Source organism: Haliaeetus albicilla, chromosome 4, assembly GCF_947461875.1.
Source record: "Haliaeetus albicilla chromosome 4, bHalAlb1.1, whole genome shotgun sequence".
NCBI classification, from domain to species: Eukaryota; Metazoa; Chordata; class Aves; order Accipitriformes; family Accipitridae; genus Haliaeetus; species Haliaeetus albicilla.
This window is the reverse complement of record NC_091486.1, coordinates 51,239,046-51,253,349: the sequence shown is the minus strand read 5'-3', so window position 1 is coordinate 51,253,349 and position 14,304 is coordinate 51,239,046. Positions and strand designations below refer to the sequence as shown.

The following is a 14,304-nucleotide window of genomic DNA, read 5'->3' as shown; positions in this document are numbered from 1 at the left end:
TTAGCATAACCATGCCAATAAAGGCTGAGGTGCAATCTTTAGAAAAAGACCATCATGACTGATGTCTGCTAAATCCCGTCTTGCACAAAGTGGCATAGAAATATGATTTTAGTGTACCTTATTCAACATGCTTATTGTGCCAAGAAGGATGTAAAGGCCAGGTGGAACTGTGTGTGTTACAAAACACTCCACAATCTTTCAAGCATAGGCATCTCACGTAATCCCTTAAGGGCTGTGTTCAGTTGTGCCAGACAGTCAGCTAAGGATGTGAGACAGAGGAGAACGCTGTCTTCACTTCAATGGAGCAAGATTTTGCAATGTTTTCTCCTAAGATGGTCTGGATACGCTATCTTAAATTAAGAGTGAATAGACACTATGTCTTCCTGTCACATTTGGCCTCCTAACTATAAGGGAGTAACTTGCTTTACTCTTCTTAAACATTGCTGAAGCAACAAATGCACGAATATGGTACAAAACGATTTGCTGTACTTTTATGGGCCTACTGGTGGAATCCTGGAGCAAAAAATATTGTCCGTGTACTGAATGACTGAAAATGAGTTTGGATTTATCCATTTTATGAACACTGGGAATTTGAAGAAAAGATTCAGGAGACTTACAGCAAAAAACCGCGTACAACCCATTCTTTTTCCAGGAAAGGCAAAACCAAGACAATCCCGGGGTCCCTCCCAAATACAATCTTATGCAAAGCCGTAATAATCGAGCGGCGACGTCGAAGCACACCGGACTTTCGTCATCGCTACTTTTTTTTCCTCGCGGTTGACCTTCTGCCTTGACAACGCCACCGCTCCCCGACGCCCTCCTAACGGCGCGGCCTGCTGCAGCCCAGGAAACGCGCCAGCTTCAGGCCACCGTGTCCCGAGAGCACCGGGCTGGACCATCCCCTTCCCCAGCTCCCTCGGGCCGCCATCGCGGATGAGAAGGGGAAGCCGGAAGCGGAAGTCAGCTGAGCTGTGCGTAAGGCACTGGCGGCCCGGAAGTGGGGCGGCTCCTTCCCGGAAGGAGACGCCAGCACTGCTTTGGCCCCGCCTCCCCGCGCCGCCATCTTGGCTAGGAGCCGCGGTCGCGCCGCAGCGGGGAGGCGCGGGGGTCGCGGCCCTGCCCGCTTTCTTCTTCGCGGCGCTCCCTTCTCTTTCTCCCTCCTTCCCTCCCTCGCTTGAGCCTCCGGCTGCGGGCAGGTGGGGCCGTCCTCGGCGGTGGAGGGGCCTGCTCTAGCAGGGAGAGGTGAGCGGGGCCTGGGCCGGCGGGGCGAGCCCATGAGGGAGCTGAAGGAGCAGGGAGGGCTGGACCGGCTGCCTCCCTCCCTTCCCCGGCCTGACGGGGACCTGTGGCGGGCAGCCGGTTCGCTGTAGGCCGTGAGCTCCCCGGTTGTCGCCTCTTGCTCCTTCTTCGCTCGCTGCCCGTCTCCTCAGGCACGGAGCGGCCGCCGGCAGGGCCGGGGTCACGGTTACCCGCAGAAAGAGGCGCTGGCTGTCGTTCCACAAGGCAGGTGTGGGGGCCTGGGGGGCCGGGGACCTGTGGTGCCCTTGTCTTAGTTCCCTGATCCACCCTGCCGGGCTGGGAGCAGGGCTTGGGCGCATCATGGCTGTCTAAACACTGGCCGGTTGCTTTCTTGCTGGCTTCTGGTAAATTGGATTGTCGAGATGGGAAAAGGGGTTTGCGGGCAACGTTCTGTTAATGTTGCCGTTTATTTTCCGCGTTTAAGATACGAATGTCCCTTCGGATAAGGCTTTGAGGGGGTGTTAAAATCCCAATAACTATACTTAGTGCTGTAAAATAATTCAGCGTGTTTTTGCAGTCCGCAGTGAGCGGCGCTATTGCAGGACTTCAGAACAAGTAATTGTGTTAAATTAAAAGGCTGTGATTTAATCTATGTTTTGAAGTCAAAGCTGACTTCTTTGGAGAAGAATTCTTAATTTTATGATTTCAAGAGGTGTGACTTAAAAACACGTGTGGCTTCCTTCAAGAAAAAATGCTGTATGATTCAAACGATTTACAGTAATTCTGAAAAAAACCAGGTTAAACGCCTGTATTTTGAGGAGGGTTTGAATATTTGACCACATACACTTGTTGCTTATGGTTTAAATATTATTTCTTTATTGTACTTGGCTATCTGTTCGAAGTAAAGGAATAGGAAGGGTCATAGGAATGTATGTGTCAAATGCTGCTGTCATATTGCAAGCATTGTCTTATCTCTTTATACAAGCTGTTTGTAAAATCTTTCCTTTTTGTTCTTGCTTGAATTTCCATGTATAAAGCTAAGTAACTTGCTAAATTTATCGGGGGGAAAGGGAGTAAAATTGCAGTTGTTAATTGGTACATGTTCTGTAGGTACATTGTAGGGGCTGATGCTTTCTTTGTCTTGTAAGCAGCTTGGAATTTCCTTTCTTTGCACTGACTTGTCTCATTTTGGATGAGGTCTTTGTTTATCTGGAAGAGAATAATCTGGCTCAGAGGTTTCCTTCTGTAAATTCAACTGACTCTTAAGCAGGCAGCAGATTAAAGTTAAAATCCTTCACCTGAAAGTCAGTAATAAGGTTATTGTGGTTTTTTGTTTGGTACTTATTTCAAATAACTGGATGTGTAGAAACACGGAATGAATTTAAATTGTGGGCAAATTTACATAATAGATATTCAAACTGAATAGGGAAATTAATTACTCAAAAAGAATAAGCCTTTTAAAATAGTGTCATAATGATGTGTGTGCAGCCTAAACGCAGGACTGCTTATTAAGAGTTCAAGTGAGTTCTACAGCGCAGCATATTTTCATGGTGGCAATTCACTGTGATATTTAAACAGCAGTGTTCTGGAAGGATTGTTTTCCCATTTTGACAATATACAGAGTCTTTTAGGAGTCTGTGTTAGTTAAGATTTTTGCATGGTTCTTGCCACTTAAAAGGTATGGTAATTTAATTTATATTTTAAAAAAAATTCTGTAAAGTAGATTTTTGCAAAAATCTGGAACATAGTAGCTCTGTGTCTATTAAGATTGTATTGAGATTGTATTTATATATATTTTTTAAAAACTAGATGAGCAACAACAGTAATAAGAGAGCACCAACGACAGCAACACAGAGACTTAAACAAGACTACCTTCGAATTAAGAAAGATCCAGTGCCTTATATCTGTGCAGAGCCCCTCCCATCTAATATCCTTGAATGGTAAGAATTAGAATTAACTGTTCGCTTACTTGTGGAGAGAATAAGATTTTCCAGGTCATCAAGTCTGACTCCCTCAGTCCTACAGATTGTATGGGAATCTTGGTTTTGGGAGGTGGAGTATGAAATTTTTGCTGAAGTGATGTTCATCTTCATTTTTCTAGAGAAATTGATAGCTGATTGTGTGATGGCTTTCATTTTGTTTAAATTTCCTTCTTTGTCTTAGGCACTATGTTGTACGGGGACCTGAAATGACTCCCTATGAAGGTAAAAGTTAGCATGTAGCAAAAGCGTGCATGTGCTTTATGTTATGATTGGTATGCCTGAGTAATTACATGCCTGTTTGAATGGGCAAAATATAAGTACTGTAAATAGCTCTAAAAACTGTTAGCGCAGTTTCAAAGCCGTCTGTGACTTGTGTGATAGCTTGTTGAAAAAGAGGTAGTGGTACTGCTGTCTATTAGTAATTTTTCTGTTATCAAGGATTCTAACAAAACCACATTTAGGTTAAACTGAAGGCAGGTAACTTCCTACTAAGTAACTGCTAAAGGTCTTAGAGCAGATACCTCACTTTAGATAGTCTGTGACAGTCAAAGATATATTTCAGAACATCCCATTTTGTTAACATATGAATGTTCTCAGTGAACTGAGACATATATTCTCTTTACGAATTTCTCTGGAGAAAGTGAGGAATGTAAAAGCCTTATTAATTTGTTGTAGTCACATATTTTGCAATGTCTTCTGGAGCCTCTCAAAATCTTTTTGAAATTGGATTCTTCATAGGATTGTATTTGCAGTTAGCTGCGTTTCTGGAAAACTAACCCATTTGTATTGTATTAAATACACTTTGGCTGGTTTTCCTTAAATGTATTACAGACTTGACAACAGAACATACTGTTTGTAATATGCATGTGAGAGAATTGCCTCCAAAGTAAATCTACTGCAGGATTGGATTATTCTTGTGTTTTAGAGGCACGAGATCATGTGCTTGATCTCTTTAGTGTGAGGGGGAGAAGGAGACAAGTGAAGGGTTTTATTTGGCCCATTTCGAGTAGCAGCTTAGGACTTCATCTTCATGCAAAATAAGTAATTCATCTCTTTATGTAATGCAGGTGGCTATTATCATGGGAAACTAATATTCCCCAGAGAATTTCCTTTTAAACCTCCTAGTATTTATATGATTACACCTAATGGAAGGTTTAAGTGTAATACAAGGTAAGGATTTTCTTCTAACACTTAAGCAATTAACACCATTTTAGTAATATCTATAATATGTAATAATTTTAATGGCAAAAATAAAACACGCTGCTTGTTTTATCCTTTTGAAGGTTGTGTCTTTCAATCACTGATTTCCACCCGGATACATGGAATCCAGCTTGGTCAGTCTCGACGATCTTGACAGGCCTTCTTAGTTTTATGGTGGAAAAGGGCCCCACACTGGGCAGCATAGAGACGTCAGAGTTCACAGTAAGCTCCAGACTGTGAGATACACCTTTTGTCAGCTTAGGGAATGTTGAATGTGACCTCAAAGTTAAAACAGCAGCAGCAGCTGGCATTTTGATATCTCAGAAAAGAATATGTTGTTGCCTACTACAGATGATGGGCAGATGAATCAAGTCAATTTGAGGCGGTGTGGGGATGGGGAGGGGATTTCTTACAGAACTTAAAATCCCTTTTAGTAAACTGTATGGTTAGGACTTTCTCCTTCCTTCCTCTTGAAGTGTCTGCCAAGCAGGCACACTAGTACAGAACACTAATCTCATAAGATGAAGAATTGAGAACATAACTTAAGTCTAGAAATGTCTGTTGTAGTGAATAATATTCACAAGTATGAAGTTTTAAATGTTAGAAACTAGTTGGCTAGTGGTTTGCACCATTCTTTTGGGAAATAATCAGATGTTGAATTAAAGTATATTAACTTCATTTATATGCAACTGCTGATAACTTTTATTTCTCCGCAGAAAAGACAGCTAGCTGCACAAAGCTTAGCATTTAATTTAAAAGATAAAGTCTTCTGTGAGCTCTTCCCTGAAGTAGTGGAGGTAAGGGAATTAATCTGTGCAATAAATTTGTTTTCTGTAGTTCTTCAACTTCTCTGTATAGATCTGTAAACTAATTGTTTAGGACTTTTCCCAGACAGTAGCTACTTTTGTCAATCTTGGAATGCTTTCAAAAGGCACTTTTGCTGTGTGTAAGAATTAAAAACTTGAATTGTGAAATGGAATTGTTTTTCTGCTGCACAAAGATCCATTGTATAGAGAATCAAATGTGTGTATTTAGGATTGGTATCATAGCCTTGACTGAGCTGCACATGCAGCAGACATGGTTGCGGTCCCAATATTTTAGAATTGTATACTGTGTTTTCTTGAGTTTGTGTAGGACTAATCTTTGTGTATCTGGACTTGGTCCATCAATATCCTAGGCTATTTTTTTTTTTCTTAATTCTCCTTTAAGATTAGAAACTTATATTCTTTCTGCTTAACTTCTGAGAATGGGTTATATGTTTTTAGGGTATGTATCTTTGCACAACACTAACCTTAGGTGTGTTGATACACAGTTTATGTTGTCATGTCTAGGTAACAGCTGAAGGATATAGAAATTTGCTTTTTATAAGGTTCTGAAAATCGTTACCCTTCAGCCAGACAACAGTATATAGATGGTACAAGTTTAAGAAAGAAAGAAAAGAAAAAAAAAAAAGTATCTCACTTCATTCAGACCTCTGGGATTCTCTAGCCAATTTCCACTGATGATACTTGGCTCTAAAAGTTCTCGCCTATTACAAATGAAGGATGCTCCTTTCTTCACTCCTGTCTCAAGATGGTTCCTTCCCTGTAACTTCTTACTGAAGAAACTCAGTTCTTTCAGCCTGCTGTTTAGACTTTGGGAGTTAATATTTTGCATACCATATGAATGGGAACAGTTTTCTGTTATGGACTCTTTTTTGTGACTCTGGAGTTACAATATTATGGTGCTGATGCTCATTGTAGTTTGGAATTCTAGGCATAGAATTTGTCAGGCAAACTGCTTTGGGTTGTACAAATTCCACCAAATTGCAAGTCTTAATTATTGCACAAAGAATATATGCTGTAGGAGAGTAGGGAAAAGATACAGGAGAGCCTTTTTCCAGCTGTTTTCTTAAGCTTGAGAGATGTTTGTTTTTGTTAGAGATAACCTGAGGTCATAAATGTATGAGCCCAGCTAGTGAAGTAAACATTGTCCACAGACAGAAATGGCCTCTTTGGGCAGAGCAGTGAGTGCTTATGGAACTTCAGTTTTGATTCATCTATTATTATTCTTAAAGGTACTCACAAAGCTCTAGTTTAAAAACCATTCTCTCTCTTTGTCTCCTTTTGGGACAGCCTTTAGGAAAAGAAAAGTTTTATTTCCATTTCCTTTCTTCCTCACGCAGATAATTCTGAACTGAAGGTTTTAATTGCATTTTCTTACCAGTTACAGGAATGCCAGAGAATCGGAAATACTTTCTGCAGTACTGTTTTGCCAATACCTAAATTGTCGGGAAACTCTGAATACAGTAATAGATAACTGCTGTTGCATTCCAAGTACAGGCAGATTTTTAACATGTAATACTTGTAGTTCTAATCTTTCTAAGCTTCTATCATTGCTTTCTTCTTTTTTTTTTTTTTTTTCAATGTCTTGCATTCAAAACAAGCTGGACATGCAAGAATTTCTCATTTCTGAAAAAAGGCTTCTCGGAAAATGTACATGTGAACTAAAAATAAACTTGGCCGAATGATTGTTAGTGTCAACTACTGTAGTAGGCCACTTGGGAAGAAGTTGGGGAGACTGTACAAATATATGTAATGCAGTTAATTTGGTTTAAAAGACCTTTAACGTGAAGAAGTGTACCATATCCTTTTCCTAAAAGTTATGTAAGAACTTGGGTTCTGAAATCTTTTCAAAACACTCAATAGCTTCACCACTTTCACTTCCAGCTATTCAGTTTTCTTTTTTCTTTCTCCAGGAGATTAAGCAAAAACAGAAAGCACAAGAAGAGCTCAATAACAGACCTCCATCCCTCCCTTTACCAGATGTTGTCCCTGATGGGGAAGCACACTACGGTCAGAATGGAATACCCCTTCTTAATGGGCATGTACCATTGGCACCTGCCAATCATCCAGGTCTCCAACAGGCCAATCGTAACCATGGACTTTTAGGCGGAGCTTTGGCGAACTTGTTTGTTATAGTTGGTTTTGCAGCCTTTGCCTACACAGTCAAGTATGTACTGAGAAGCATAGCGCAAGAATGAGGATAATAAAAGAAAACCAAGACCAAATTAGTGGTAGTTGCAGAATGAGTGGGACTCTTTGGGCATCTGACTCTGACACTGGGATAAATATTTGTTTTACCAAGTTGCAGGTAGAACATTGGTTGGCTCATGGGTTATGTTTGGGAAATGGAGTAGCTTTGATTAGTCAGAAAACTAAAAGAAGTTCTGCTCGCAGATCCTCTTGTCCTTGCTACTATCTAGTAGTGGCTCATAAACAAGTCAAAGCATTATTGATGAGACGCTAACATTTCTAGTGCTTTGATTTTTATAGCAGTTCTCCATCTGTTATTTGAAATTTGAAAATCTTAAGCAAATAAGGCTTTTTACTTCATTGAACAATTTTTAAAATTTCACAATTTATGCATATCATATTTTATTTTCATTAGGGAAGAGTCTGTACAGGTGCTGAGATGATTCAAGTAGAGATTTCATGTGGACTTGATAAGGGTTTGGTTAATGTGAACATTGATGCTACAGAAGATTGCTGGTTTCTTTTTTAAAATAGAAAACATCATTGCATATCTAGTCAATAGTGATTAGATGAGTGGGAAAATAACACCATGTGTGTTAAATGTGTTGTCTAAATTGTCACAATGTCATTGAAGGTTTTATTTGGGCTACAAGAAGTGCAGCTGTCAGCCTTTAGGAATGATTAGCAAGAAGAAGCATATGAATCAATCTTTAGTGGGGATACCCATATCCAGTATTGTTTTAGATTTGTTCACTTACAGATTTCCATTCTGGGAGATGTTCTATTTGAAAGCTGTAATACTTAATTTTGATCACAAGGTGCCACTGTTGAAAAAATAATAAAATTGCACACACCGATGGAGAGTTGCTTGTGTATTCAGAAAATCTTCTCTGGATTTCTTGGGCTTTGGTAAATGAAGTAACCTAGCCCTTGTGAAGATAAAAAGACAAATGATTCTGAATAACAAACCAGCTTCTTCAGAGTCAACTGAATTCATCTGAAGTGTCACTAGCTGAAGTAAACCCTTAAAATTAGTTCTGCTTGCTTACTTGATGATTTGCATAAACTCTTAAAAAAAGGAACACACCCCCAAAAACTGAACTCCAAACCCTTCTAATTTGTCTTGAGATCCTAGAAGCTTTTTGCTTTTAGGTGTAAGTTCATCACTTCCCCTACAGACAATTGATGACTGAAATACCGATGTTTGTTCATGGGATTACAGGACTGTGGATAAACACTAAAGCTCCTAGGGTAGTTCAAAAGTCTGTCTGCCATTACTTTTTTAACTCAGTTTGCTTGGTCCCCGTCCCCCCCTGCTTAATTGTATCCAAATGCTTTGTTTCATCAGAGGCAAACTTAATGTGCCTTTCATAATTGACAGTGATGCCTAGTCATCTGGGGAAGAATGCACTCACTGTTAATGGTACAACAAACTGTCAAAGGTGATAGGGTAAAAAGCTCTGCATCTCACTGCATAGTCTTACTTTAAGTATTTTGAAGAGCCCAAATAAATATTACCTCATGTATTTAAGAATGTTTTCAAAACTGTTTTATTTTACCTTTCAGATTTCTTCTCTCTCTGCTTCTCCTTGTTATCTTGAATTGTAAGCGAAAATCTACTGTTAACCCATGAGCCATGCAGCTTAGAGCATCAATAAATGTGACCAATTCTCTGCAATAGGTAGGAATTACCAAAACTAGCAGAACAGCTCTATACTAAAGAAATCTTAAAGCAGTCCTTACTGAGGTAAGGAAGGGAAGGAGGAGATGAGGTGTGTGTGGATGGAATTTGGAAAAGGCTGGATTTTAAAATGTATTTATAAATCTTTGGGGTTTTTTTTTTATTTTGTGGTTTTACCAAATCTTATTTATAACTATTTTTTAATTTACCTCTTGTATGTGCTTAATCAGCTCTTGTAAAAAGAGAAGCACCAGTTGTATCTATCTAGAAACAATTATGTTCTGTTGGTCTGGGGTTGTTCTGGAAAGGAAGGGGGAGTGTCGTGTCTTTCCTGCAGTGATAGGATTTTTCAAGATTGCTTGTCAGGCTGATTTTTTTTTTCTCAAAGCATATGGACCTGTAGCTGAGGCTGTTCTGCCTCATAGATCTTAGTATCATTCAAACATTTTTGTGTTCTCGCAATGCCTTTTATTACCATTGACATCGCCTACCGACAGAAGCTTATAATTGGTTGTCTATGTTTATCTTCTTATCTTATGGAAGTTCATTTGTCCACGTAAATGAAGACAAAGGCAAGGAGACCTTGGGCATGGTGTGTTTGCATCCTTTGTGGAATGTACCTAACCAAGGTAAAAGAACTAGTAAAATCTGGAGATGTTGAATAAAAGGCATTTTATTATGTGACAAGAAGTTGGCCTTAAGCTACGCCCAAGCATTTGAAGGTGGGTCTCTTGTTCTAAGTATGTGCCACAATTGGAAACAAAAAAACTTTGGTTAAACCCTGGACATGCTGCATTTTTTCTGAGGATTGGTTGTATTTAAAAAACAAAACTTCCAATTGCAGTTTCTCTTCAGTACCTTGGATTCAGAGAAAGACCTGACAGTCATTTCAGGTGCCATTTGTTGAAAGCTAGGAGCAATAGCTGACTGAACCCTCGCACCTATGGCTTACAAGATTTTGATACATCTCCTTGCTCCTTGCCTTTGGTAACGGAAGATTTATTCCCTTTTGTGTAGGTTTTACTGTTTTGTGTTTTTTAAAAGAATTTATAATAGTATGCAGTATCTGATCTTTTTGTTACCAAAGTCATTAGATGGAGTAAACCATTCTTTGCCATGCAAAAATATTATCATGCCCTGAAGCAGTGCATTACTTAATGTAATAAAACTAAAAGCTGTCCCTCAGTACATATTCGAACAAATGTCTGGCCCTTCACTTTCATGCTGCAATTTCATAGATTTCTGTAAGATTGTTATACGCAGGTGGTAGGGAGTTTTTGCAGCTTGAATAGGAAGACGTCTCAGTGGTCACCTTTAAAGATCTCTTGATTTTTAAAATCCTGGATTTGTATGTAGTCATAACTTTTCTCCCCCTAAGATTTCGAGGTTGTGGAAGTTATCTTACTTCAAGCATGTACTGAGGAGTAGAAATGACTGCATTGTAAAGTTGTTTGTTCATAATAAACATTCATGATAAAATTTACACGTCGTGGGACTGTTTTTGGGAATCACTGGGAAGAAATCTAACTGGATATATATGGACTAGAAAACAAAAACTATGGCAAAACTGCATCTCTCCCACCTCCAGATTTTTTTTTTACCCCCCCCCCTTTAGTCTGATATCCCTTACGTCTGTGGTAAAACACCTCCAGGGTGACCTACAGGTAGTAACTTCTAGATCTTTTGTTTGATAATGCAGTTTCTCTACAGAGAGGTATTTGTTCTATAATGACATAAATGTCACAACTGCCATTGTAGTGCAGTAGTACCTGTTTTCAGCACCTACTCTGAGACACGTAGGAGCCACTGTAAGATGCTGTTTCACTGTTTTTGCCAACAGTGATGAAGTCTCTGAAGAAGAAAAAATACTGGAACCTTGCTACTAACTCGGCAGTTGCTGTTTGAGTACAGATTGACTTGGTTCTACCGCTGTTCCCTTAACATCTGGATAGCTAGTTCTGTGATACCTACACAGCTTCAGTTATCTACGTCTCTAGTTAGAGATAGCTTCAGTTCTGTGTAAACCAGTGAATGTTATTCGGAGGCTGCCTTTGCTTTTGACTTTTAGAATTTGATTTTTGGACTGGCATTCCAGTTGTGTGTGTGGTTCCAAAACATAGTTGTTTGTAATAGCAATTTCTTCATAACTTGATGGAAGTGAGATTTTTTTTTTTGCTTGACTGACATCAGCCAGGGCTGAGCTGTGTCCTAATTTGTTTTATGAAATGATGCGTTTTCCTTAATAATGCTGGTATTTGCCTTTTTTACTTAGAACAGTTCTTGTGCCTGGAGTTTGTTTGAACTCCATTGTTTAGACTTAGTGCTTTTCATTTTGTCAGTTGCCCTGCTTCAGGGTTTTTTTAGTGCTTGTGTTAGTAAGGAATGAGTCAGATGAGGATAGCTGTGTTGCTGCATTTCAGATCCATGTAGTTACAGAGGATTCTTGCTGCGAGGATGTTGTTCTTCCCCTACCCTAGACAAATTCTGTAGGGGGGGTAAAAACCCACCTTCTATTGTATTTGCACGAGTATTTGGCTTTGAACCTGATCGTGGGTGTTGATAGTGTGTATCTAGCTGAGTATTAAATGGGAGATGCTCCCATATACAGAAGGCCAAAGAATTAAGATGCTTCTTGCCCATCTGATGGATTCTCCAACTTGCCTTAAATGTGTAAGCAGTCAGCAAGCGATGAGCTGTCTTTTCTTCAGAAGAGCAAGCTCATAATTTGTCATTAGAATTGTTACCTTAAGCCCTGTGCTTCAGAAGGTATTTTTAATGTCTCTGAATAATTTTTGCTAATAATTTGTTGCCATTGGTGGCTTATACTGCAACCTGGTCACGGGAAGACAAATAGTGTACAAGAGGATACTTTTTCCGCTGCCTCGCCAAGGCCAGCTCTTACTTCTTAAACCAGAAAAATAATGTTTTCAGTGGAAAAATCGCCTACATGGTAGAATAAAGCTTTGCCCTGACAGCGTTACTTCACACCTGGGTCCCTCCAAAGAGCCCACGGCAAGAGACGCCTCAGGAATCACAGCAAGCGATTCCCTCTTTCACCCAGCGTCTCGGTCTTTCCGTGGATGTGCCACGAGATGGCGTCGCGATCCCGCGTGGGTCGCAATCCTGAGCGGTCGCCCCCCCGGGAAACTTCACATTTAAACCTAAGGGATCTATCATGGGAGTACTCTAGACCTTTATCTGCTATGAAGCAGGGGTGGGTGTGTGTATGTCAGTGAAGGGTAATGTGCCTTCTACTGCATTGGCTTAAAAAAATCACCATCTGTACCAAGGCTTAGGAATTGTTCGATATATCTACAGTGGGGGACTCTGGGAAAATCCTAGCTTTTGACCTTTTGTCCTTTGGATATTATTCTTAACATAGTTAGGTAAGATCTATCTTGAGTAAAAGGTGAATTGCATAAGTAGAGATTGAAAGATCAAACTGCCTATTTCTTGCCAGCCTCTTCAGTTTCCTCTCTAGCTTTACACACACTTCTTACAGTGTTTGCAAACACTGTGTTTGGGTTCTTACACACTGTTTTGAAATGTAAATGTGGCTTCTTATAATATCTTCCCTACTTAAAAGTTTTCCTCATGCAGAATTGATATTGTTACGGTCTTACCTGTTCCCGTTATTGCTGCAATGGTGCTAAGCTCAGAGAAGAAACTGTCTTTTCAGTCACTTTGAGATCTTTGCTGTGCTATGAAGTGCAACATCGGCTTATTCCTATTTTTTTGCAAATGGGTTTTGAATGTTGTTCATGCATTGGCAAGACTCATGTGCTTTGGAACTGCTGCGACTCGGATGTGAGAACAGCAGCAGCAAGGTGTGCAATTTGCTATAGATAATACAGATGCTGAATTGAAGGTTGGAAGAGAGGTAGCAACTGTGCTGACACTTGTTTCAGCCCAACACAAGGAAAAGTATGCAGTCAGGAGTTAGCTACAGTCAGTTTGTCCTACTGGACCATCAAGTAACTTTGCCTTGTGCTTGCAAACATAGTAAGGATTTGTTTCCCCCAAATCTGAGGATATAGTCTTGGGATTTGGCCCTTGGGATGGGAAGGGAGATGTTGCAGGCAGACAGATGCAGCCTGCATCAGCAGCCCAAAAAAGCGGTTGCCCCGTTCCAGCCTTGAATGTCATTTCTTGCCGTGGTGTGTGGATCTGTCAAGCTGTTTAGCTGCAATATGACAGATTGTCCTATTAATGTGTCATCAAGTGCACTTTTACAAATTCATGGCTTGTCTACAACTAACCTGAAAAAAAAGAGGCTTAAGTATGAGAAGGCGCCAAAGAAAGTTAAATATTATTAACAAATAAAGTCTGCCACGTAGTTTTGATGGAATGTGAGCTAGTTGGGGGAGGGGTGATATGCTGTTAACTATTTAGCTTCTGTGTAACTTCCCTTCTTACTCTCTTCTCTTTCCCAAACTCCATTTCTCTCAAAAGATGCTGTTAAAAAAATATATATTAAAAAAATCTGTATTCTATTTCTTGATTTTGTGCTAGGATTGTTCATGCCTCAGTTTCCCTGAGCTATAGATAAAAGAGCTGTTGCTCCTGATCCACCTTGGCTGCCTTTAAAGTCCAGTGAAGAACTGTGCTGGCATTATTACTTGGATTACAGAAGGCATGGTAAAGGGATTGTTAAAAGAAAGCAGATCTGTTGCTTGCTGACTGCATAAGGGACTTCAAATTATGTGGTCTTCAACCTTTTATCATTCTTGGACTTTCTCATGGTACAGACTCCGAGAAATTTTTGCATCACAAACCATATTTGTAGAAAGAATAGGAATATTTGTTCTAGGTGGTGGGGAACTGACAAAGATTTGCAGACTGTCCAAGTACTTCAAGATCTCCCTTGTGAAATGCTTGTAGGAGATGTGTAGCCTTTGGTTTTCTGTTATTTTTAATAAACAGCCTGCCCTCCTGTAAAGAAATCAGAAAGCCCCCACTGAGCCAGCCTCTAATGAGAGCTAGGGGAAAATGTTGTACGGAACACAGCTAAATAGAGTGTAAAGCAAGAGTTCTGATGCATCAATGTGTGGTGCGATGCTGAGTGCATATTCCAAGCCACATATTTTTAGCTCTACCACACACTCATGTACAGTTTTACAAACTTCCCAGAAAAATGGTGAATTCTCTGAGATAATGAAGGGGAGGTACAGAATAGGGCTGAGGGGAG

At 40.0% G+C, this 14,304-nt stretch overlaps 1 protein-coding gene across 2 annotated transcripts; it reads left to right on the top strand.

The window, feature by feature from the left end:
• Nucleotides 1-1,036: 1,036 nt before the first annotated feature.
• On the top strand, nucleotides 1,037-10,599 carry UBE2J2 (ubiquitin conjugating enzyme E2 J2). Of its 2 annotated transcripts, none has more exons than XM_069782639.1 (7): nucleotides 1,037-1,242; nucleotides 3,049-3,179; nucleotides 3,403-3,443; nucleotides 4,289-4,391; nucleotides 4,505-4,643; nucleotides 5,138-5,218; nucleotides 7,159-10,599. In XM_069782639.1, the coding sequence occupies exons 2-7, from the start codon at nucleotides 3,049-3,051 to the stop codon at nucleotides 7,441-7,443; spliced, it is 780 nt and encodes a 259-aa protein (XP_069638740.1). In that variant the 5' UTR covers nucleotides 1,037-1,242; the 3' UTR covers nucleotides 7,444-10,599. The 2 variants fall into 2 exon arrangements, with proteins under 2 accessions (XP_069638740.1, XP_069638741.1); XM_069782640.1 differs by lacking the exon at nucleotides 1,037-1,242 and adding an exon at nucleotides 1,249-1,503.
• Nucleotides 10,600-14,304: the final 3,705 nt, after the last annotated feature.